Source organism: Patagioenas fasciata, chromosome 1 (genome assembly GCF_037038585.1).
Source record: "Patagioenas fasciata isolate bPatFas1 chromosome 1, bPatFas1.hap1, whole genome shotgun sequence".
In the NCBI taxonomy this organism is placed as follows: Eukaryota; Metazoa; Chordata; class Aves; order Columbiformes; family Columbidae; genus Patagioenas; species Patagioenas fasciata.
This window is the reverse complement of record NC_092520.1, coordinates 17,022,298-17,048,455: the sequence shown is the minus strand read 5'-3', so window position 1 is coordinate 17,048,455 and position 26,158 is coordinate 17,022,298. Positions and strand designations below refer to the sequence as shown.

General features: G+C 40.7%; 1 protein-coding gene across 3 annotated transcripts in view; it reads left to right on the top strand.

Moving 5' to 3' along the window:
* The first annotated feature begins 219 nt into the window (after positions 1 to 219).
* PDGFD (platelet derived growth factor D) overlaps positions 220 to 26,158 on the top strand; it is a 142,842-nt gene continuing 116,903 nt past the window's right edge. Inside the window, exons 1-2 of one of the 3 annotated variants that reach the window (XM_065831909.2) lie at positions 220 to 437; positions 624 to 782. In XM_065831909.2, coding sequence (XP_065687981.1) covers positions 653 to 782 — 130 coding nt within the window. In that variant the 5' untranslated portion in view covers positions 220 to 437; positions 624 to 652. Of the gene's footprint in view, positions 783 to 26,158 lie in introns of all 3 variants that reach the window. The other 2 variants (XM_071803672.1, XM_065831926.2) reach the window with 2 other exon arrangements.

The following is a 26,158-nucleotide window of genomic DNA, read 5'->3' as shown; positions in this document are numbered from 1 at the left end:
CTGCCTCCCCCCGCAGGCAGCTCCCGCCTGCCTCTCTCCCTGCCCCCGGGCCGCCCCCTTCCCTCGGGCCGCCTGTCCCCCGCGACCCCGCTACGGAGCGCGGGGCGCTCCCCCGCCTCCAGACCCCGGCGGCGGCTCCTGCCGAGCGGAGCGGGCGGCGCGGGGGCGGTGCGAGGCGGCGGGCGCGGTGCGAGGCGGCGGGCGCAGCCCGGCAGCGGGGCCGCTGTGACCGCAGGGGAGCGCGGCTGCGGCAGCCCCCGCCCGCGACGTGGGGCACGGCGCTGCCGGCCGAGCGGAGGGGGCGGCGGCCCCAGCTCGGGGATTTCTCACCTTTACCGAGTTTGGCCGGCCCCACAACGCAGAAGAAAGTTCAGCGTGCAGGAAGTTTTGGGGCAGCTCAGGGAGTAACGCGGCAGCTGTGACTGCTAATTCGGGCGGTGTGGTTTTTGTTTGGGTTTTTGTGTGTGTGTGTGTGTGTGTGTCTTTTTTTTGTTTTTCCCCTTCATGCAACTCCTCCAAATACACAAGCAATACGCAACAACAACATACAAAAAGTCCGGGAAGAGGGAGAGAGCACGAGAGAGGGAAGCACCCTTGGTGAGGAGAGCCCGGTTTCTTTGCAGAGACACGGTCCCGTTCCCAGCGGATCCCAATGCAACTGCTCATCCTCCTCCTCCTCTACGCTGTCGTCTGTGCGAACTTTTGCAGCCGTCAGGGCACCACTGCCCCGGCCCAGGGCGGATCTATAAAAGCCTTGCGGTCCTCGAATATCAGGCGAGATGGTAAGTGTCCCTCTGTCTTCTTTATTCCCCAGGGCTGCATTTGCAGAGGAAGCTCCGATCCCGGAGCGCGCCCCGAGGGCGGCCGTCCCCCCTTCCCTGGGAGCGGAGGCCGTGTCCCCAGTGGCTGGCGGGGGTCTGTCCGGCCAGGGGTTCCGTCCCTGGGCGGCCGGCGGGGTCAGCCGGGACGCGAGGCCCGGTTCCCGAAGGCCGGCGGGGGTCGGCCCGGGATCGTGTGGCCAGGTGGCAGGAGGGAGGTGTGAGCCGAGGGGACGGCTCTGCCCGGCGCCTGCTCCTCCGGGCGGTCCCGAACTACTTAGGGCAACTTGGAGGAGGTTTCCCGGGAGCCGGCGGTGCCCCCAGCGTCCCCTCGGGGCTGCGGGTGGCACCTCGTCCCTGACAACGTGGGGTGCCCGGTGACGGCTACCGCGGGGGTCCCGCCCCTCGGCACCCCTCGGCACACCCCACACCCCGGCACCCGCGGGCCCCGTCTTCTCTGTGTCCCGTTGATGTGCCGACGCCGGGGCTGTACGGGGGGACACGGCGGGTTTATGGCGCTGCAGCCGGAGCGGGGCCGCTGCGGTGCCCGCTCTGGGGCGTGTGTGGGGGGCGAGGGCGGCAGCCGTTGTGCCTCATGGCGGGACGCGGGCGGTGCCGCCGTCGCCTCAAGGGTGCTTGGCGGGAGCGCAGCTACTCTCCCGGCCCCCCTGCCGCCTTTCGCCACTTTCGACTGCTGTCATGGCCCTGAGCGTCCCGTCCTCCCGGTGGAGGGCCGCCTTGGTGGGCGGCTCAGGGCCCAGGACTGGGTGTTTGCTCGTTGCTGGACAGTGCCCCACGAGGACTGGCCTGCTTCCTTGTGCCAGCCGGACCACTGGCAGGAGTAGGATGCTCAGTGATGATGAGCACCAAGGAGGGTGGCTGTGGGCTTTTGGACACTGCCTGCCTGGTAGGAAGGGTGGTTTCAGTCTTTGTGTTTGAACTCTGGCCTGTTTCCCACTGCAAACCACCAGCAGAGAATATCCTGGACAATTGAGGTGCTGTTGAGGTTCTGCAGCACAACTGCATGGGACACAAGTGCCTCCAGGGACTGGTCAGCATGGCCATGTGCTGTGGCCCCGTGGTGAATGAATGTGGAGGTTGCATAAAAACAGCACCACTGAAATTCACCTTTACAATACACTTATTTGTACCTAATGGTGAAGAAAACCGGGTCTTTCTGTTTGGGAACGGCAATGAGCCTCAGGTTGCGAGCAGCCTGTTGTGTTCCAGCTTCATGTGGGAGGACCTACTTTTGCATGTTCAAGTGTACCTTCTTGCGAGGGAAATGCAAGATGTTATCCCTGAAAATGAACAGAGTTAAGTTAACATCTTCCAGTTGCCAGAATTTATATATTTTATAAACCCTTTTAAAAAACCCAGCCACTTGAGCCATTTCCAAGATTGTACTCTGTATTTGCCAGTGTTTATTTTTCAGTATGTATACAATGTGTGTAATGGGTATACAGTTGATTTAGGAAGATGGTTTTGTTTCGGCTTTGGAGCCATACTGAACTGAATAATATTTTGTATGCGTCTCCTAGTCACTGAAAGAAGGCATAGAGAAGGTGAAGAGGCTTTTTCTTAGAACTCAGACAGCAAGTGTGGAAACAAGACAGAATTGCACTTCCTTCTGTCTCAGAAGTCAAGTTTAATCTAATTAAAAATGAATGTGTTTTTAATAAAAGAATACATCCAATATTTCTGTTTCATCCTTTAAAACTATGATGCATTTAATCAAGATTCATGACTTGTAAACCTGTCATCTTATCCTTTGTAGAATAACTGAGACTGTCTCTGAACTGAGCTAAGCAAGATTCCTTCCAAGCTAAACTCCAAACAAGATTTTTCATTAAAAACTGCAGTGATTTACTAAGAAAACTTCAAAATGTGTTTTAGTCTAATCTTCTCTGTTAGTGAAGTTGTAAGTGACATTAGTGAAGTCAGTGAAGAGTTAGTGAAGAAACCAGTTAGTGAGTTAGTGAAGAAACCAGTGACGCCTAATGTAAATAAAGTTTTCAGCTTACTGGCAGCGTGACTGGTGTTTTACTCTGCAGATGAAGCGTTCCCAGAGTGATGAAGAGAACAAGCCTATGTGAAATGATTAATTAACTGTTTTCCTAGTTGTGATAATCTAACATTGTGATTAAGCTTAAAATTATCTTGTACAACTTGTAGTGGCTGAACTTTCTGGGTACCAGGGTGGATTGGTACTGGGGCTGTTTGAAAACACCAGATGTGTATGAAATTGCCTGCTACCTTTGACCCTTCCTGGGCCATATGCTGGTACAGCCTGCAGCCATAGCAAAACACACACACACACACACCAAAGTCGGACACCTCTGCAGTTCTTTAGCAGATGTTATCCATGTACTGAGGAGGTAACATGCCTGTAGGAAGACCACATATGGACCCCCAGCACGCTGCAGCCTTGCCCCCTCCTTCTGCTTGGGAATCTTCTTGCTTTTTCTCTGCAAAGGATGGTGTGTTCTGGTACGACCAGCGGAGCTGGGCATCAGGTCCCAATATCTAAAGCAGATCAGCTGCTGCTTGGCCCAATTTTATTCAAATGAACCAAACTGTTGCTTGAGTTTGTTGACTGAAGGTCTATATTTGTGCAGCCGAAGGTTATGAGCAACATTCCAAATGTTGCATGCATGTGACGAGCTCACAAGCAAAGTGTTTAGACCATAGTTGGCTGTTGGCCACTGAAAGTATTTCTGTCTTTTATGATTTTCAGTGGTGCTTGTGTCTTGTTTTGGTCTGAAGCACTGATATGGAATAGCATTAAAGACATGTGGGTTGCATTGCTGAGTGAGGCAGACAGTGTTTTTTACTTTGTTAATATTTGCAGACATGACAATATGGAATAAGATCTAAGATCACACAATACCGTGGGGCGAATATGTTCCAACACGCTCTCTCAAAACGCACAGCAGGGATCAAAACTAATTTACTATTGTGTCCTGGTTTGATGATCATGAGTATTACATTGTGGAATTAAGAGAGATACTGAAGAAGAAGCAAGGCCTGTTCAGCTCTTAAAAAAATGGTAAGCCCAAGACCACCTGCACTTTTTATTAAAAAAGAAAGCAATCCTTTGGATTCCAGTTATCTGTTACCTCCAAGCAGGATAAACTAGTGATACTGTATACACAGAACTTGGAGTCTTTTGGCTTTTGGCTAAAACAAACCTTTGCACTGTGCGTGAATCCAGATTGCCTTTCTGCTTTTAGGCTAAGAGAGGTTGGCCTATTTGTAATTGCTCTTGCTTGAGATTGAGGTTGCTCTGGGAAAAAATCTATAGATGAAGGGCAGCACATACAAAAAAAGTGCTGTTTAATGACTACTAAACTTAACGAGGCTGTACTTCCTGCTGAAGATATTAAGAATATAAATAACCTGCTTACAAGACATCCGCTTGTCCTAGTGGAAGGACGGGTATTAATGACTCAGCTGTCCAGTGTAGCATTAATCAATTTTTTAAAGTGTCCTGGGGATGCCATCCACATTTATAGCACATGTAGTAGTATTTATTTAAAGTGTTTATTAATGCCATTAACTGTTAAGTCCTTGGAAGTTTGTCAGAATAACACACAGGAGGGTTCCAGATGCTTCTGTTGTTCTCTTTTCCTCAGTTTTTGCAGTATGCAGGTAATACTGCCTGATTACAGAAGCCTGATAGTTTGTTTCTGCTATTTTGGTTGTTTATGTGCACTTGGAGATGAAAAGCGGACATGAAGAGTGCTAAGTAATATTGTTTACTGTATGGTGTTTAACTGAAACATCAGATGCTCATTCTTATCTGTTACTGAACAAACATCTGTATGAATGCTCAGTCTAGGAAAGTATGCGTAGTCTGTATACACAGACTAAGCATCACTATACATATTTTAAACTTTAAAATCCAAAGTTTGAAGAAAAGGCAGAACAGAACAGACACCATAGTGTCAAATCATTTCAGTATGTAAACAGCTGAAAGCCATGGAATCAGTATCTTCTGATGTGGATTTGAAAATGTAATATCAGAGGACTTGAGATAAGATTCTAGACTCTTGTAATTTTCATTTTTAATCCAAAAAATAAGAAATTTAAAAACTTTGGCTTGCTTGTGCAACCCCAAAGTACAAAGAAAAACCGTATTTCACCATTCTGGGGAAAAGGCAACGGCTTTTGGCTCTTTGATGGCCTGTCCAAAGGCATGTGTGCCATTTATCCTCCCCTTCCCTGTGTTGGCCTATGTCTAAGTGCAGGGAAAAGCCTTTGATGATCTGGGCAATATTCTCTCACCAAGTAGGTGTTGACTGTCTGCTCCTGGGAAAAGACATAACTGTTTTTTTTCATACTGCTTTGAAATGGCTCTTGTATCACTAGGGGTACAGTATCCTCAGTTTTGGAATGAACTTATTATTTTATAATAGACCTGTATACATTTTTAGAGGACTTTGGTAACATAAAATTGTGTCAGCTGGAAAATAGCTACAATAAATTTGGTGTTATAAGCTTTATTTTCCTGATTGTTTTTGTAGGCTTTGTAAAACAAAAACAAAACAAAACAAACAAACAAACAAAAAAAAACCAACAACACACACACAAAAACAATGTGTATTTCAGTCTTCGTCAGATTAAAGAAAACCCACCTTAGTAATTTGCCTGCAGTAATGCACTTTGGTCCACAATCGCTTAACTTTGATGATGTCTCTTATCTGTATAATTAACTGTTTGGACTGAAGTATCAAAGGATATTGCATGAGAATTCCAATCCTGACTCAGCAGCAAGCAGCATGGAGGAATTCTCCAAAGGAGCTTTGAAACATGTTTTATCAGGCGGATGTGTATCATACAGTGGAAGTCACTTCACTTATTAACTCTCCAGCCAGTCTCTCAACACGTCTTGTTTCTTTTTTAAAAAATGTATTTGTATGTAACTTAGTTAGGCCAGCTAACTCTTAAAAGGCTTGCAGATAAAACCTGGTAATGTTATTACTTTGATTCTTAGAAATTGAACGCTGCTGAAAATTCTGAAATAATGAGTTTTTTTCACTGTGATGAGAGGCTGTGTTTTATAAAACACCTGGGAATAGGCATAGTTTGGAAACTCACAGAGAGTCAGAATACTGAAAAAAAAAAAACACAACCCCAAGGTTTAATGTAACTTTTTGAAGTCCTAGTTGAACAATGAACAGTTAGACAAATATTTGAGCCTAAATTTCAACGTAATTAAGACCTTCTTTAGATGATGTTGTTAGCTCTGTAATTTATGGAATTTGAGTTGAAAGCAAAAGGTATGTTTAAAAACATTTGTTGGTTTTCCATGTTGCAAGTGGAAGTTCTGAAAGTAATTTACATGTTATGCAATTTTTAATCAAGTAAAAAGGCACTTATAGGGAAAAGGATTATCGAAGGAAGAAATTCTTTTAACAAAATAATATAAAAATAAACTACATTATGTTTCTGGCACTCCTTTAGACTGGGTGTAAATACTGTATAAAAGGAAAAGATCTGCAAACGGTGTGTTATTTATACAACAAGAAACTCCTTTGGGGAACAGTAAATTAGAAGGACAGGGAATGGCTTTCATTTCATGCCTCTACTAGTAATATGGATACAAAAGGTGCAACAAAAGTTTGTATGTTTTATGCTCCAGTCTTTTCATATGGATAGTCTTGCTTATATTAAAATATATCTACAATAAATTACAAATGGATCTCTTTAACAGCAAACAAAATATCTTACAGGACTGGCTCTGAACACAGGAAAAGTAGGCAGCTGCCTATGATATCAGAGTCAAAAAGGCTTCAAAATGTCCAGCTCCTTGTTGACTCCAGAGCAATAACAATTACCTCCAGAGGTCCCTTTCAACTTCAGTCATTCTATAATGGCAGCTACTGCAGCTGACAGATGGATGGTGATGGGTGTTGGTTGATGAAACACTGAATATGACCCATAAATGCGCACTTGCAGCCCAGAAAGCCAACCATATCCTGGGCTGCATCAAAAGAGTTGTGATGAGCAGGTCAAAGGACATGATTTTGCTCCTCTACTCTGCTCTGGTGAGACCCCACCTGCAGTACTGAGTCCAGCTCTGGGGCACCCAACACAAGAAGGCCACAAACCTGCTGGAGCAAGTCCAGAAGAGGCCACCAAGATGATTAGAAGCCTGGAGCACCTCTCCTGTGAGGACAGGCTGAGAGAATTGGGGTTGTTCAACCTGGAGAAGAGAAGGCTCAGGGGAGATCTTATAGCAGCTGTTCAATATCTGAAGGGGACTCACAGGAAAGCTGGGCAGGGACTTTTTTCATGGTCATGTAGTGATAGGAAAAGAAATAATAGCTTTAAACTCAAAGAGGATAGTTTTAGCTTAGATATAAGGAAGAAATTCTTCCCCATAAGGGTGGTGAGGCACTGGAACAGGCTGCCCAGAGAAGCTGTGGATGCCCCATCCCTGGAAGTGTTCAGGGCCAGGTTGGATGGGGCTTTGAGCAACCTGGTCTAGTGGAAGGTGTCCCTGCCCATGGCAGGGCATTTGGAACTAGATGATCTTCAAGGTCCCTTCCAACCCAAACTGTTCTATGAATACATCCTTGCCCAGAAGCAGTGGTCACCTTCCCCATCTGCCCTGTAACCCTCTCTCTCTTTCTCACTCTTACCATTTTCTCTGTTTGCAGCAGTAATAGGAACATGAAGTCTGGCTGTCCCACAGCTCTGGGCCCAGCTGTGTTCTTTCTCCTTGCTCTCCTCCTCCATTCCTTATCTAGCAATGGTCATTTTTGACCACACAGCTGAGAAACCTTGAGTTAGCTGTCAATGTTCATAGCATGTTCCCAGCCCAGGAGAAGGGTCATCTACCGATGTCTTCTCTGGCTTTTCTGGACCTGCAGGGATTTGACGCTAGGATATTAAATGAATCCTAAGAAATACCGTGAAGGCTCTGTGTTGGTATTGTCTGTAGTTAAAAAGTGCCCACTAATGCAGGAAAAATCAGTAGTACTCACTTTCATTAGATGATTTAAGCAGTATTCAAGAATTGCTTCCACAAATGAGGCTGATTACATTATACCACATTTTGGATAAGAAAGACCAGTTGTATCATTGCTTCTGTTGGGGATCTCTTGGCTAAAATACTGGATTGTGTTAGGTTACTTGGCAGTTTGTTTGAAATCAATTTCCTGTTGACAAAGCTAAGGAAATGTCCTGTTTACAGTGTCAAACTGGCTAGATATTCTTCTGGGAATTTGGGTTTGGCTCTAACATTTTTGGTAGTGAATAAATCCTACATGATCTCAAGCTTCCTATTGTACTTGAGTAATCTTCAGTTTCATGCTTCCTTTTTGATCTGTGTCCCATGCTGTGAAGGCCAACATCCCGTATTCCTGCTTTGGCAGTCAGAGCTCCACAAACTTGGAGATGATGTGGGAGGACACACTTTTACCTTCTGTACAAACTTCCTGCCAATGTATTTTAGCCCTGCTGTGCATTGGGGCTTGATGATGTGAGACTCTGTAAATATATTTGTTAAACACCAGGTCCATGAAAAACTTGAAAAATAGCCATCTTGACCTTCATTTCACTGAAATAAATGTCATAACTTTCATCAGCTGTTACTGCATCAGGGTCTGGCTCACAGTTTACATGAATTAATACATGATAAAAGAAAATGCTTAGGAATCCAGTGATTAGTTTCTTATAGAATCATAGAATCGTTTAGTTTGTAAAAGACCCTTAAAATCTTGGAGTCCTACTGAAAAAAAAAAGAAAAAAAGGCATGATGACACAACCACTTCCCTGGGCAGCTGAGCAGCCTGTTCCAATGCCTGACAACTCTTTCAGTGACTAAATCTTTCCTAATATCCAATCTAAACCTCCTCTGTTGCAACTTGAGGCCATTTCCTCTTGTCCTGTCACTTGCTACTTGGGAGAAGAGACCAACCGCCTCCATGCTACAACCTCCTTTCAGGTAGTTGTAGACAGTGATAAGGTCTCCCCTCAGCCTCCTTTGCTCCAGGCTGAACAGCCCCAGTTCCCTCAGCTGCTCCTCATCAGATTTGTGCTCCAGGCCCCTCACCAGCTTCGTCACCCTCCTCTGAACTCACTCCAGCACCTCAATGTCTACGTAGGTAACCTTTACAATATTCACAGTTAAGATACTCAATCAGTGTCCATGAACTGAAAACATACCAAATCCTTTGCACTGACAGAGATGGGAGAGGTAACCGATATAGCTACAGATTGTGTAGCAAGAGTACAGAACAAAATCTTGTGGATTAAATGTGTCCAATTGCTTTTTCTCCTATACTGACAATCTTACGTGTCAACCACAGGATGTCCCACAAGAGGACTTCAGCTGTAGTAAATTTCTAAGCAAGAGCTTAAGGAAACCTGTCAATATTTTTCCGTGTCTTGCATTGTTTCTGATTGTTTTTTAAAGAGGCTCCAAGTGTAATATGCATGGGGTTTTGTTATTGTTTCTTCTTGGATCAGTTGCAGAAGATTTTTCTCATAGTTGAATGTATTTCTAATCTGATATGACTCACAATAAAAGTGGCTTGAGGATAAAGCAAAGCCCCAGACTGGTTAGAAAATAAATAAAAATAGATACATAGAATTTTGATTACCAGAAGTACTGTGGAATTTGGAAACACTTTATATACCTTATATGCCCTTAATTTTTCAACAAGGAATTTGCTTGTAAAATAAATCCTTTGCTTTAGCAAACCAGTGGCAGTCATGTTGCATGAAAACAGCAAGTAGGTGGTAATAATGTCTTTAGATTCTCTGTGGAAATGGAACAACACAGCTTCTTAATCACAATGTCTCAGCAGGGATAAACACTGATAGTAATGATTTCACTAACACATCCAGATGTCAGTATAAGGGTTTAAGACCTCATGACAGAAGCCTACAGAGAAATTGCTGCTTTTAAACTGATGGAAAGCCCCAAAGTTACGATACTGTTTCTTTTCCTGGATGAGGCTGTAGACCTGTTCCCTTGCTGTTTTAAGTCTTCTTCTCGTTACTATCTGAGGTTGCTGGATGTTTGGAAGTCAGCACAGGGTGATGCTGGTTAGCTCCATTGCTGTCCGTGTGACCTGGGGATCCCAAACCCCTGTCCCCACAGCTATCACTGCTGTTTTGGTAGCATGGCTGTTTGGTGTGAGAGGGAAAAAGATGTTCTTTGATCCTTCTGTTCTCTTAATGACAGAGAACAGTTGTCTCCCTGGATAGGCTCGTTTTAATTTTTGTTCATAATTAACATTAACTTAGTGACATGGCATGCATTTCTTACCAATTCCCATCATTCATTAGATCCTGGAAAGCGGAAGCCAAGGTTAAACTCTTCTTTTAAACGAGAGATAAAATTCTTGCATCATACAGTAGTGATCTGGCTGCCCTAGTATATAGGGAATCTCCTTTTGCATAATTAGCATGTGCAAACATGAACTTCCAAAGTCCTCTGACAGTGCACATCACATTTGCTGTACATGCACTCAGAGTGGCTTGAGTGGTGCCTCTGAGAAATGGACACAGTGACAACCCTACCTTTGCAGCACCCTTGGGTGATGCCAAGGCGCCTTCAGTCTGTCCTTGGACCTGCTCGGCAGAGCCAGGTTTTGATGTTACAGCCCCATCTCCATACAGACTGCCTGCCCTCCAACAGACTTCAAGACACAAGTAATTCCCTTGGCCACAGGACAACATGGAAACAAGCACCAGTCCAGAAAATAAGCTCATTTTTACCACAGAAGAACCTCATGCCATACTCTAGTGCACATCTGAGGACCGATCCTGGACCTGTGTTGTTCCCATGGTGCCAAGAGGGGAGGATGAGACGTGGACCAGCATGGCCGTTCAGCCTTCTCTTTCCCCAATCCCCTAACTGGTCACAGCACACGTAGTAGGCCTTCACTGGGCAGAGTTCATGCATTTGATGACATTTTTCTGTGGGCAGTAACGCTGTGTGGTCATACTCTCAGCTTCACTGTAGCGGCTGAGCCCCAGCAGCTTGGAGAGGCAGCAGTGACACTCACAGCAGTCACTACCTGTGTGAAAAGACTGGAGATCCTTACAGGTGTGTAGCCATCCTTAAAACGCTATGGCCTTGCTGCCTGTGCTGTCCCATCTCCTCTCCAATTTCATGCTCAGAGTTGTCACCATTTTTGCAGGCTTGGAGCTATGAGGTCAAATATCACGGCACATGGGTAGCCGGTTTTGAGGAACAGAGAATCATACAAAACAAGTGTGTTGTTCCGTATAAAAATCAAATATATTGGCACTCACATGCTTGCCTGAAAATAATTCCCATGGCATGGGAGCTAAATAGCAGTCTCCCCTCCAAAGAAATGCCAGAGTAGACCAGGGAAAGCTCTTATCCTAGTTTTGTTTCTTTGCACGTTCCTTGTATTTGGTTTCATCTAGAACATAAGGAAATAGGGGAAGGCTATGAAGAAAAAATCATCATGATTTGGTATGTAATTTCAATTTTTTTTTTTTGGAAGAATGACTTTAAAGGCTTTTTAATCAATCTGTGCAGGATATTTTTCTAGGCTTTTAGGTGCTGCGTTTACTTTTTATAAAAGGACCTTGTCTCAGAATTTCTCTCTGGAGCCTTTCAACAGCAACACCATTTCCTAATGCTACTGCTATCTCTTGTGCTATCTCTTGCAAGACCTGAAGTCAAGCCTAATTGGGTAGTTTGCTTTTCAGCTTACCTCAGGCAAGTCACTAGTCAAAATATTAACAAAGTGTCACCTGTTTTTATTACCAGAAGAGAGACAGAATGTATTTCTGTAGATGCTTTTTTTATGAAGTGATTACAAATATAAGTACACAACATTGTAATTTTGACAAGGTATATCTAACACTTCGTTTTCAAAACGGTCTTCAAAGATGATTGGCCAAACTGGAGTGGAAATACCCAGAATTGCCTTGTTTCTTTGTAGAGAGGATAGCCAGCCTGGTCACTTAATGCAGCTTTTGCTTTCCTTTGGTTCATGTGGGTAGGAGACATCCATTTCCTTTGCTTGTTTATTATAAATCAATATTATCTATTTTTATTTAAATTTTACATTTATTTTGGCTAAAGCAAAACCTACACTTAAGAGACAAACCATCATGAACTTCATAGCATTATCATTACTTGATGCTTTTGCCAGTTTAGAATTTCTTAAAATTACCAGATAAAACAAAGGTTCTGATGCCAGCACATGAGTCCAGGCAGTTCTATAAATTGGTTTTGACAGAGGTTCCTACCTGTGCAGCAGCAGCTGGCACAGCTTTTCAGAGAGCATGAGTGGGCCTGCTGAAAGAGCTGACTTGAAGAATCTCAGGGACTTCACTGAACTTCTATAAGAAACCTGCATGCCACATCCCAGTTACACAGTGCTTGCTTATGATGGTTGCTAGTAGAGTTCATACTTGTAATGGTTGCTGAATGATTTCACACAGAATATCCATTTTTTTCCTGCACAAATGCACCAGTTCTGTTAAGAAGTTGATAAATTTTGACTTTTTGTTGCTGACATCTGAGGTCCAGAAAAACAAAGTTGAGAACAGACTGACAGTACTGTAAGCTGAAGATTTGTAGTGCCTGTCAAATCTATACTGAAAACAAAGCAGTGCCCTCATAAACCTCTTGCCAAATATTTGCTCTTATAATAATGCAAAGGAAAGCAAGCAAAAATAAATTAAAAAAAAAAAAGGAAGAAAAAGAGATTTCAGCAATAGAGACGTTTTCATTTCAGTTCTTGCCATGACCAAAAAAAAATATCCAGGTGACTAATCGTGTGTGATTAAGATGAAACATAATAAAGAAAACAGAAGAACTAGAAGTGTTATCTTTGTTAGATTTGCTGTGGGGCCAGAGGTGGCAGGACTAAAGAGTAAAGTCATGCAGGTTGAGCATGTGCATTACCAGCTAAGTGTCAGAGAGAGGATGGGGAAGGAGCTGTAGCCCTGCCTCAGTTTCCCACTTGATCTTACCATCAGTGTACACAGTGAAATAGAAAGGGTCTTGTTGCAAATACTGACTAAGGTGGAGAGGTAGAAGTTGGATAGTGTGTTAAGACTACTCCCAGCTCTCTGTTGAAGTAGTTGCTCCATGTCTTTCCAATGAAGATGGAAGGGCATCCCCTGTTTCAGTGTGTGCTGGATGGGGCTCCCTTCTGCCTCCTCCCCTCTGCCCCGAGAACTGAAGCCACAGATTATCACTTTGCCAGTAAATAGTCTGATATATTGCCAAATGTGGCTTTTTGCAGTTGCTTCATGTGGTACTGAAGCTTTTGCTAAGGCAATAGTTGATGTATTCAGTCTCCATATTCCTTGCTGAGCCGTGTGGGAGAGCCAGTCCATGTGAACCATGTACCTCACATGAGGCACATAAATGTTTTGTGTCATTTTTGGTCTATGCATGCCATTTTCACTTCCTGCAGAAGATGGACAGTGGGCATAGTTCTTGTCCTCACCTTAATGCCAAGGCTGGGAATAATGCAGTTTTAAATATTGTGTGATTGTGCTCAATTTGTACAAAAGTAATTTCCTGTAATTGTGACCTTATTAAGGTAACGTGATTTTGGCTGCTGTTCACCTTTTACTAATCACTGGTAAATAAAATGCTAATTTATTTTACAGCTTTTGTGTTGCAAGAGTTCAGGTGTTCAGATGACTTAATTAGCACCTAATTTCCACACTACACTGAATGGTTGCTCTAATCTGATAATTTTTAGACACCTTTGCTGAGAGGAATCAAACTGTAATGAAGCTGTTAGTGCCACTATAGTTTGAGTGACATCCATATTTCAAATATTAACTGGTATTCTTACATTTGTACTCTATGGATCTATATTTGACTTTTAGTAGAGAAGAAAAAGAATAGAACTGGTTAAACTATGTATAAAACAACGATGGCTTTTCTCCATTGTGGCTGGTAGAAGAGAAAGGAATATTACAGAAAACGTGAGAGACACCATCTTCATGTGTGTTTTCCTCTAGATCTGGTAGCTGGAGCCCATCCTCTGTACAAAGAAACATATTCTTGAGGAATCTTGAGACAAAACAATTTCTAGCATAGAGTGTCGTAAATCCATCAGGATCACTCAATCAACATAGAGCAGCAGCTGACACCATCTAGATTTAAATCTGTAAATTATGAGTTATTCTTTTATGAGCTGTATTATCCTCTAGTGGTTCATGTTTCTCCTTGTGATTATTTTGGAAAATTCTAAACTCAAATGTTATGAATACACGTCAGATAGCTTTGGTTGTTCTCCCCTTTGAAGAAAAATCCTCTGCTGCAAAGGCGGTTCAGGCTTGCATTCCTGCTGCCACATCAGTGGGGGTGTTAAGTGGATGTCTTAGCACTTCTTTGGAGAGATATCTGGTTTCTGGTGCTCTCAGAGATCTAGTTTTGAGACCTTAACTGTATTCTGTAACCTTCTCCTTTGTCCTGTTTTTCTAAGAGAAAAATGGTGTCTCCTGGTCTGGGTGATTCTGTACATGCCTGTACCTCTGTGTTTAGCAGCTGGTCTGTCTATGGAGAGGTAATCAAGTGCCATGCAGTATTACTTGATTCTAGCATAAATATTCTGTGTTTCCTTAGAACATTTTAAAAATAAGATGGAGCTTCTATGCTGTAACATTTGTTTCATTCCTTTGTCTCTTCTTGCCAGAATAATTTCAGAATAATCCTTTTCTGTTTGCCTCTGTTTCAAAAAGAATGCCTGCTATGGACCAAATGCCATCATCAGCCAGTGAGAACTTTTCTATATCTATCATTTATACATAGGACTTCTCTAAAATAAGTGCAAAGTGTTATTTAGTTCCCTGGTAGTATTAACGGGAACTATGCTGATGCTCATCTCTGAGTATCTGGGACCTTACTCCAAATTCAGATGCCCAAATTATAAAGTTTTGTTTACAGGCCCTACAACCTTCTGCGTAAACCCTATACAAGACTTTTTATTGTTCTGCTAGACACAGAAAAGCAGGTCATCCTTTTTTTGCTTCTACAGTTTTGGAGCTGTCTGGACATAAATCTTTTATACTACAGTAATAAATTTGTTGTTCTCAGCTATAATCATGCTTAAGATTTCAATGAAAATCTTTGTAATCTGATATTGTTCTGGAGAACTGATGTCATATTATCTTGCTATGAAGGTCTATTTACTTTTTGTATTGTTTACATCTGTTGCACTGAAAACAATGCTGGTGGGGCTGCTGTGCTCTGGAGACCAGTCTGCACAAATCTTCATAAAATCTGCAAATTTTTCTTTATGATTAGTCTTTGAGGGAGTTTTTGTTAAATATGGGGCTTGATTGTGTAATCAAAAATGCATGTTTTCTAGTTTGGAAAAGAAACCCACTTGAAATCATGACAGCTTATTTGATGATGTCAGCTCAAGTTTTGCAACCATATCATAGTGGGATGTAGTTCATTAATTACCTGTATTTTCTGTGTTTACAGTAGACTGAATGCTGGTGTTGGCATGTTTTTCGAAATCTGAGACTTCAATTGCTGCTGTATAGAAATTACACTTTCATTATTCTTGGTTTCAATTTGTCTTACAAGTGTGGAGTGAATATTATTTTTACATTTTGTTTAGTTCACTCAAATTGAGAAATCAGTTTTGGCTTACAGAAACCAACAAAACAAACAGAGTGACTCATTTTCTCTTTGAGTCCATAAGTAAAAAACAACTACAAAGTGTATGAAGTCAGCGTTGCAGAGAAAAACATCCAAAATACAAATAGTAACATACCTGCACAGATGATTTAAAAAATATTTAAATTGTTGCTTCATTTCATTTTGCAGCACATGAATAATTTCAGAAATATAGCCGCTATTGTGTGAATAAGAGCAATGGGAGTTAATTAATAGGCAGTATTTCATTTATTTACTAAGTCAGACTTGAATGCAAAGCATGTTATGGTACTTCTTTTTTTGATGCTTTCAACACAATTAGGGTAATTTTATTTAACGAAGAGCTATTTAAAATGCTGGGATATGCACATTTTAATTGAATTCTGATTTCTATCCAAATGCAGCTTGATGCAAATCACAGTCAAAACAATAATTTTCGTTATTACGAATATGTTCTCTGACATCTTAAAAAATCATGAAATTCAGGATGCGCAACGATTATATGGTGAGGCAAAGTATCTTTAAAATATTATTAAGCAGAGATCATCTTCCTAGGGAGCAGAAAGAATTACCAGATTTTGTGCTAAGTTATATTTAATTGCAGACAAATATGTCCTTAATGGTTGTTTCTTTAAATATTCTTTTAAAACAAACAAGCCTGAAAAGTAAAAATGAAAACTCAGATTAAAATTAAAGATATAAAGATAGGTTTCCTACTAGTAGCTTAAAATGCCAGCTGAAATCTCAGATGCGAATCAGTCCATGTTCCCAACTCCACATCTGAAAACATGAATTCAGTCACTTTATCTCAGGTTCCGGCTACAGGCCTTTGAAAAGTGTATGTTTGTACATGTATGTACATCTGTATGTATGTGTGTATTTGCCTTATGTTTAAGGGATTCTTACACATTCAGATTCAGTCTGCTTTACTGTATGTTTAAATGAGGCAGAAATGCAGCTGACAGAGAAAAAACTTCGTTTTACCAAATGTTGGTGGTTTGAAAAATGGGGCATCATGTTAAATCTTCCCTTTTAATTGAGTGGGAGAGAAAGGCACCTGCAGAGATCTGTTCATCCCACTTGTTTTAGATGTTCCTCTTCAGGTAGGCTGAATTACCTTCTGTGTGTGCTGCCTTTTTGCAGGGCAAGTAGGTCAGTAGGACAGCAAACTCAGAGCAGTACCTAAAAATATTCCAGTTTGTATCACTCTGTGAGAAATGTGAGTTAGGTCTTCTTGATCTCTTCAAAATGCTGCGTCTTGAGGATAAGATTAAAGATTTCTTTAGAGTGATGAACAATGGCATTATAGTACTTATTTCTGAATAAGCAAGTGATATCAATATATCACTATGAGAGTGTGAACTTCGAGAATAACATTCACTACCACTGCTTTTGGGATAAAATTTGAAGGGCTGACACAACTGTTGGAAGAAGAGCAGGTTTAGGCTTAGATTTGGCTTCCTTTTATTTTTTTTGTCAGGATCACAGGTAGGCCAGCATATATTTGCACAAGATCTTGTGTTAGCAGTTTTTTATATGTACAGATGTCAATTGAGATACATATCACCCTTGCCAGCTGTTTTGGACCTCATAATGGCACTAGGCTCTGACTCATGGAGAATGAATTTGCCAGAGGTTTCTGACAGGATCTCAAATCACTGCTGGTAAGGAAGTGGCTCTCGGAAATGCCTCGTTGAAGGTCCACAGTTGTGAAAGTTGAGCCAGAGGTTGCTGCAGAGTTGTAAGTACTGTGGGGAGAGGGGGTTGGTCAAATGCTGACTGTCAAACTGCAAAGAACATCATTAATCTTGCTGTGGCGTTCCTAGGAAGACACCTTTGGGTGTTGGGTAGTTGTATGAACATGTAGGTGCAAACATAAATATTTGCTTTTTGAGCTCATTACCTCTCTACCTTCTGAATCTTTGCTGTTGTGCTTGTCTTGATGCTCAGCTGAAGCCTCTTTCCCCATTCTCTCTCTTCTCTCATCCTGACCGAAGCCCCTCAGACCTGTGCCTGCAGATCTCCTCCCTGGACTTGCAGCTGTAGCACAGGTAGTCATGGACCTGTACATGTGTTCCTGCACCTCCGACTGGGAATGGGAGATATTTGGTGGCTGGCTACCACCCACATATTGTAAGATAGTGTTTTCCCTTCTTGATCAGAAAATGTAAAAGCCAAAAAAGAAAAATCCCATACGTACTTAGAATTTGTTTTACAGTGTTTTTTCTTGCTTAAAATAAACCTATCTAAATGTTTACATCTTACTGTGTTAAGACCTAAACTTTATTTAATATATTGAATTCAAATAAAATGTAATTCTTTGGACAGCAGAAGTAATGCAACCTGATCTCTTAAGGCTTTGTGCTTCCTTGGTAGGCTGTGCTGTGAAATGTGAGCTGCATTTGAAACTTTCTCCAGTGTTAAGGCGTAATGTTTTCCCTCTGAATTTCCTGCTGACTGGTGAGGATGAGGCTCATGCTGTTTCCCTGCTCCCAGGGAGGCATTAATGCAGTCTCTTCTCTGCTTTTTCTTCCAATTTTCAGAAAACTAACAGAACTGAAATACCTTTGCGGCTTTTATCCTCAATTTAGCCAATAGGTTCAATAGTTATTAGGGAAACTCACAAATGGGAATATAGGCATAAAGTAAATTCACACTAGTGATGTTATTGAGTGCTAAAGTATTAAAAAATAGATTTTGTGTATGCCTAGAAGTCTCTTTATGGAAGCACTACAACATGAAATCAGGCCTCAGTGTTGCCTGAGCTCTCATCCCACTGGAGTGTGGGATAAAACTAGCAGTGCCTTCAATGGGAATAGAATATTTAGAATTTTCAGAAATCCCCATCCAGACATATTTTTATTTCTTAGAGAGTTATGAGTATTTCAGATAGTAAAATTTAAACACATAAAAGAAGAAAGGCAGAGTCATAGGAAGCAGGGAATTCCCATCTAAAAATAGAACATATTATAGACTACAGAATGGATGGGAGAAGTAGAGAGGTAAATCACATTTTTGATATTAGACTGAGATTTATATCTTGATGGGAACACCATGAGTCTCTAAGGTTTGTTCAGTGTTGTGCAATGGCTCTGAATCCAAAACAATTGCAAGTAGGAACTGAGTATTTTCTGGATATCTCTTTCTGGTTCACACACACTGCATTTACAACACAAAACATCATAGCTCAGCGTGTCCATTTCTTTCTTTTCAAGAAAAAAATCCCATTCTTATTCAGCCCTTTACATTATTTCTTTCCAGCAACTGGTGTTAAAAAAAAAAAAAAAAAAGTATTTGCAGTCTTGGACTTTTGTTCCCACAAATAACTTGTAGTTTAAAAAGTATTATTATTAATCAGTTGTCTTTTCAAAGTTAAACTTGAAGAGCTTTAGATTTGATACAACAAATCGGAGGAAATAGGGGCACATCTGATGGGGACTTTGTTTCTTTGTCTTACAGTTGAGAAGCATCTTTTATTTGGTTAAACAAACTGCACAGAAGAGAGATGCAAGAGCTAGTGAATACAAACACAGAAGTGAGAGGATATATAAATAACATAGTACAGAAAAGCTAAGACGAGATTTTTTCTTTCACCCTCTTTGGGAATAGATGATGGAACCCAATTTAGCTGAAAACCAGTATTTCTGCAGAGGTGTTGTAAGGATTTATTTACACAATGAATTCGCTTGCGAAAGTTCAAGTGGTAGAAAGCCTGATTCAGAATATTTCAAAAGGGTATTTGATTGCACCCCATGTGAGACAAATGGTTTAATAAGTTTTGAGCAATGCTGAGACACTTCTGGATTTGACCATATGCCCTGGAAGATAATTACGTTGCTACCATTGTTTCCAATGTGCAGAACTTGGCCCTGAATGAAATGGAATACAAAATATCATTAAATTAACGAAATGTTTCTAGAGCTATGATTCCAAATAGAATTTTTAAAAATATATAATCAAAAATATGTTTTCTTTTGTTATCTAATACTTATGCCTATTGTAGTTGTAAGTTGCCCTCTGAGGAAATTGGCACAAGTACTTTCAGAAGAAAGATGTCAGACTGAATGACTGATTTGACCTGTTCCAGCAGTTCCTACCAAGACATACAAAAACCAATCACAATAATTCCTTCTTGGCTCTTATTATTGAACTTAGATTAAATAGAAAAACAAAGGCAGATGTGTAGAATATGTTTGAGATAATGATTTGGACAAGCAGTGGGTGTTTGTCATCTCCTTTGATTGCTATCTGTTGGCACACTGAAAAAACTCGCTTGGACATGGTCTGAACCAAAGGATCTCAGCATCAATCATCTTTTGGTCTGAATAGCAGCCCACTGGGGGAAAGGCTTGTTCAGAATGAAGGAACTGAAGATAATAATAGCATTTCACCTCTTAACTTTAGTCTGCACTTTGAAGGCTTTTAAAAGGCTAAGGTCCTCATTTCTCTTCTTGCATGTCTTCACCTTTTCACTTGACATCTACATGAGGTTTGGAACTGCTAGATGGCTTTTTTTCTTCCTTGCTGGCTTGATCGTAAAAAATACTGAAAATTGTGGCTCAGTTATAGCTACAAATATGTGTTTAATCCCAGGAGTAGATTACTCAGTGTCCTTTACATTTTGCAAGTCTGTGGTCTCTCTAAGCTATAGTCCACTTTCAAGGACTTTTTTTGCCTTATGACTGGAATCTTCTCAACTTGATTGTCCTCTCCCACTCTTCAGCTAAACTATTTTTGTCCATTTCTCTGTGCAGTTCATTCCTGGTTTTAACCTTCAGTAGGGGAAAGTAGTGCCTCACACTACCCAGTTTGTCTTTCACTTCTTATGCCTTTTTTTATGTGCTATATTCTGCTAAATCAGCATTTTTCAAGTCTTGAATCTTTGCCTACTAATAGAGCTCTACCTGTCTTCCTGCTAGGCAATATTCCTAACATAATTTACTGCTCTTCATATTCCCTATGAAATCCTTTGCTAAAATTCACATATTTTGTTCAACGTAAAATACGTGCTGGTGCTTCACCTGTGTCCTTTTTTAACTTACAGTGCAGCTGGAAAGGCTGCCTCAGTTCAAGTCTCTGTATATGGATCAAGTGAGCTCCATCTTAAAAATAGTATATTACAGTTGGTATTACTTAGGGGCTGTACCAAATCTGCTTAGTAACCTTCCTGTAATTCTGGCCATGATTTGGGTCTGCCAAATTTACTTCTGTTTGCTCCCAGATGAATACTGTCCTCTAGCTTGGGTGATTCTCTCTCTTTGGAGTTAATTCCTTGGTATATTCATTGAAAATCATCATGTTATGTATTGATAAACTGACCCTTGCTAATAGGAGGATGTTCCAAGTAATTTTGTTTGTCATTCCCTTCTGGCAAGCAGAACAAGCACACCGGTGCCCGGTTTTAGCACATGAACGCTACACTGCTGCACAAGCAGTGGCAGCATAGTAAGAGTGGTTTAAAACGAATAGAGAGGACACATAAGTTAGGTTTTGGGTGCCAATTTATTAAAATGCTTTTCTGAGTGACAATAAGTTGTCTTGTGAGCAGTGAACCAACAAAGATTGGTTTCTTAAGGGTTTTCAGAGCCAGTATGGATAGCTTGATGCCTGACAAGGGTGCTCCCATTGTGCAGTCTTTTTTTAAGTGGTGTCATTAACAGGCTCCCATTTTCTAGCTGGCCTCGTGTTTTGTCTTAGCATTCAGAAATACTATATCCTACAACCTCTCTTCCTATCTCATATTGGTTCAAATTAGCTCAAAGGTTAAAAATCCAGGAGTGAAGATTGACAAGCAGACATACAGACATAGTGTGTTCACATGGGAAGCCAGCTCTAGAACTGTCTTTGCTGGTAAATGTACTGACTTGATATAAGATCCGTTTGCATATTGAACACTATTGTGCATGCTCCAAACAGTATAGTCATTAAATTATAGTTCAGCAAGTGGAAGTCTCACATACTTAATACTAGGATAGTTTGACAAAAAATACATATGACTAAAGAATTTATGTGGAAACAGTTTAAAAGCCAGTCTCATGCCTGTATAAAAAGGAATAGCTCTGTCTTTGTCCTTTACAGAAAGTGGAGATAATGTTGATATTCTTGAAATATCGGGCGTATGCAACACATTGAGGTGGTTAAGTTTCAGAGCTCTAATGCTTTTCACCTCTTGGACTTTGTATTGGTTTAAGTGCAAGAAAGTCGGCAAGACCATTTACTTCTCATGATTTACTGAGTATTAAATACCTAGCAGAAATCTCCATCAGAGTGTGTCCCACCTTCCAACACCCATTTTCGAACCTCTTCTTCTTAAGAGCATTACTTTTTGGCCCTGAATCAAGACAACACTCAAGCATGTACTTCCATCCCATTGACTTCAATAGCATTAAGCTTCTTTGTGTCCATGCATGTACATTGTAAACAAAGTCTGATTGCAAAAGTTAAATGAGACAGTTGCCTGAAGATGGAAATCTGCTCTTAAGTTGCACCGTCACATCTTCATATTCGGGAGATCAGAGTATGCTGCTGCATGCCAGCAGCAGGATCGAAGGGGGCTCTCGGCGAGAGTTTCATGTCCTGCAGGGTGACACATGACCAATATTTGCATTTGTTCAGAATAACCTAATATATTTTGTATTACTGATCTTTGGTGTTTGTTTGGTTTTCTGGTTTTGTTTTGTTGTGTTTATTTTTTTTCCTTTTTTTTTTTTTTTCTTTTGAGAGATGCAATGTGATTTAAGAATGCATAAGGCTAACATAAACAGTACAATAAAAGAATCATGAATACTTTTTTTAGGGTGGGAAGGCTTTGAGAAATCTTCCTTTTACATTGAAGCCTACTTACACTTCATCTGTGTGTTATCATTGATCCTGTTGTGGTTGCTGATCACCATGTGGATGTTGGGTTGAAAGACTGATCTCACCATCTCCCTCAGTTTTGAACAAAGGCTCCATTTTTGGGGTGTTTGGGACCTTTCTCATGCTTCATGCTGCTGTAGCTTGAATTATTTCAGCAGAAGCAGAATGTAATAAAGGAATGGCCTGATGCATTAGGCCTCTGATGCTGACAGAGGCCTTTCAAATAATGACACTGCAGTGGACTTATAATATTGTTATAAACATAGGTCTGTTTATCCCAGGGTAGTTATTCTGGAAGAGGAGTTTCTGCAGAACTTGTAAGCAAGTTTTACACCAAAAGAAACTACTAGATTTAGTCAGACATTCCTCATTCAGCAGACTATAATATTTTACCACAATTACTTCATTGCAGTGACACATTTCAGATTAAGTTTAGCGCAAATTTTTCTTTCATTACTTAAAAATCCTGTTTTTAAATGTTTGAAGTTTTTAGAATACGTTGTTAAGTTATTCTACTGGTTCAGAGTTTAATTTGGTCTTGTTTTCAGTCTGAATTTGTCTAGACTTGTCTTTAAACTGTTGCAGCTTGCTGTGTCTCAAATATAAATGTTTGCAACAATGGGATCAGAAGACGTGTACTGGCTAAGAAAATTTTCAACCTGTGAATTTGCTCTAGTGTGAAAGACTACTCTCAGCTTTTTAAGACAATAAGAAAAACTAGTTCTTTATGGCAGTTTTAGCCAGTTTTGTCACCTGTGTGACTGACCTAAATTCAAATTTTTCAAGATAACTTACCAGTTTGTTAGTAAAGTTTAAAATACAATGTAACATTAAATCAAATAACCTTGCTACACTTCTGTGAGGTGTATCCTGGAACAATTTTCAGACTCAGAGCAGCTTATGATCTACTGGTGAGAAGTACGGTCCCAGCAGAGCTGCTTTACCAAAAGTACGTACGTTGCTTTATGCCCTGGACCCTCCAGTGAAGGTTATTATGAACAAAAATTTTCCTTTTCCCTCCTTGCTGGTTCTGGTCCTTTCCATTTGAAAGAACTGTGTAATTAGCTATTTTCTGACTGGTAAGAGGGTATCTGTATCTCCTGTGTTTCACCTGTTGCATTTTCCCTGACTTATGCTCCCCCCTACCCTCCTTACTGGTGAAGAAAGTCTCACATAAAACTTCAGAAGTGCAGACCCTTGGGATTAATGCTTTTCAGTCCCTGGAAACCTGGATTGCTGCAGGACAGCAGATCTACAGTTGTTTAAAGCCATGGCCTCTGAAGGACAGGATGTTGTGTGAAAAGCCTTTTTGTTGTGTTTTTTTTTTTTTTACCTCCTGTCATGTACAGAGCTCTGTAAATTTGGTCTGGGGAGTATCTGCGTAGGACCTCTCTCTCCAGCATGGTCATCTTACAGATTTGGTGTGGCTTCGTGAGTCATGGTTCACCCGAAATGTAAGCACTCTGTGAGCCGTTAGCTCTTGCTTAACAGGAGCTTGTGGTTGTGGTAGAGTATGCGAAGTCATTCTGGAAAAAGGAACTTAGCTGGGAACTTAACCAGAAATTGTATTAATGTATTAATTGTTTTAATAGAGCTTTCAAACAACAAGAAAGTACTGCAGGAAGTTTGAGACTTGTGCAGACTCTGGAAAGAGTGAATTCCAAATAATTTCTCAAAATAAAAGGGTAGATTGTGGAGGTAGCAATCTTTCTGGTGGGAGACTATTTCCAGTGTTGCCTAACATGCCAGTGAAACAGAGAAACTTTGGCAGAGATCTCTCTGTATGGAATGTTAAATACTATGCTGGAAAATGCTAGCATGTGTTGTCAATTAGTGATTACAGGAGAAATGCTGATGAAAGAGTGCACCAGAAACGATGGAAAATAGAAAGTGATATCATCTTGTTTACAGGGAGATTCAGTGGAACGCAGACTTGCAGAGGATTCAAAGGCACATACATGCACAGATGTTCCCTGAAGCTGCCTTACAGCTGGGGTTTTTTTGGTCCTTCTTGAAGAATGTTCCACTGAAATGGAGCAGTTGGTGACACCTTGGGATTCATCTCACCTAATAATTTAAACCGTGTGTACATGAAGCTGGTCATCTGGTTTCTCTCCTTAGGCAATGAACGATGAGAGGGTCATCCTGAGAAGGTTTTACCTCACCTCAGGCTGATGTTAAGGCAAGGTGATATTAATCCCTTCTGCTTTCCTGTTTTTTTCACCTAACCTTCTGATTGTCCTGGGAGACTGTTTTTTGTGCCAAAGAAGTCTGCATCCCCCTAACTATTAGCATTTCAGAGCACTCTAGCTCTTTCTTAATTTCCATTCAATGAAAAACCTTGGTCAGGATATCTCCTTGATCTATGACCTGCCTTCATCCTTCTTTTCCTTATTTTGTTTTCCCTAGTTCCTAGGTATAATGTATTAGTTTACATTACTTTTTCAACTCTATTTCTGTCACTTTGTAAATTAATACACTAGGTTGTGTGTTGCTCTGAAGAGCTAGCAGCATGTCCTAAATGTTGCACAACTGGACCCAAAAATGGCCGAGATGGAGGACAGCATGGAAAAATTGAAAGCTACCATGAGCTGCCAATTTCTGTGTTTGTGTCTTGTTGCTAGAGAGAAGCTAAAATGTTTAATATATGATAGAAAAGAGAGTAGATGTTGCATGAGGAATGAAAAAGAAATGGGAATCCAAAATATTTACTGAGAGCCTGCTTCTCCCCCCCCCAAAAAAAAAAAAAAAAATTTAATAGCTTAAATTAAATTTACCTTTCCTTTTAATTTAGCAGAAGCTACTCTGGTGCCTTAACTTTTACACAGCACAGGCCAGAGAAAATAATGAAGAAAAAGTGAGTTAATGTGAGTGGTAACAGAGGCAGAACAATGAAAAGAAGTGACTCAATTAGGTGTGACCATGAGTGACTTCACTGCTTTTTTCCTTTAAAAGTTCTAGCTCCTGGTTGTGCAGTCTTGCAGCTTCCTCAAATGGATGATATTTTTTGTGTAGCCGTAGATAAGAACGTGAGAGATGGGTATTGTCAAATAAAATTTATCTAGCTGAATTTGGTGCACGGCTTACTTGAGGTTAAAGAAAAAGTAAAGCCATTCCAAAGAACTGTGCTTTCTTTCTGTAATAGCATTAAATTAAAAATTCTGTGGATGTCATATATATTTTAGAAATACTTTGAGAGAGTTTGAAAAAGTCCAGTGTCATTTTCTATGTACTCCTAGTTGCGGAAACAACAGCATTAAGCTGAATGAATAATGGAGGAGGAAAAAATGAAACACCATCATCACTTTTCTATAATCCATTACTGTCATTTCATTATTCAGTTGCTTCAGTGAGAAATGTTAACTGGCCAGTTCTCTTCTGTTCTAATGCTGCCATGTAAATACTGAAATATAAGACAGAGGCAAAGCAATGAACAAAGCACACGTCAATATAATGCTTAGGTTTCAACATAATATTTTTTTTTTTATATTACGTACTTATACAAAAGCTGATCTTCAAAATTTTGTAAATGTCTTGGGAAAAAATGAATCAGTTCTGTTTTTTGTATTCTTATGCACTGTAAATAGGTTGGGCTAATTTATGAGTCATAGCAAATAAATTAATGACCCTTTTCATTGGTAAAGCATAAAGAAGATCTAGTAATAATAACTAAGCAAATAAAAAGTGTTCTTGGAGAACATACAATGAAAAGTAAGGATAAGCCTCAGATCTAGAGGTTCAGCAACTGGAGCTGTTTACCTAATAGCATCATCATGATTGTTTGTTTGGTTTTAGTTTGTTTGTTTATTCTTGTTTGGTTTTTCTTTTGTTTTGTTTGGTTTTGTTTTTT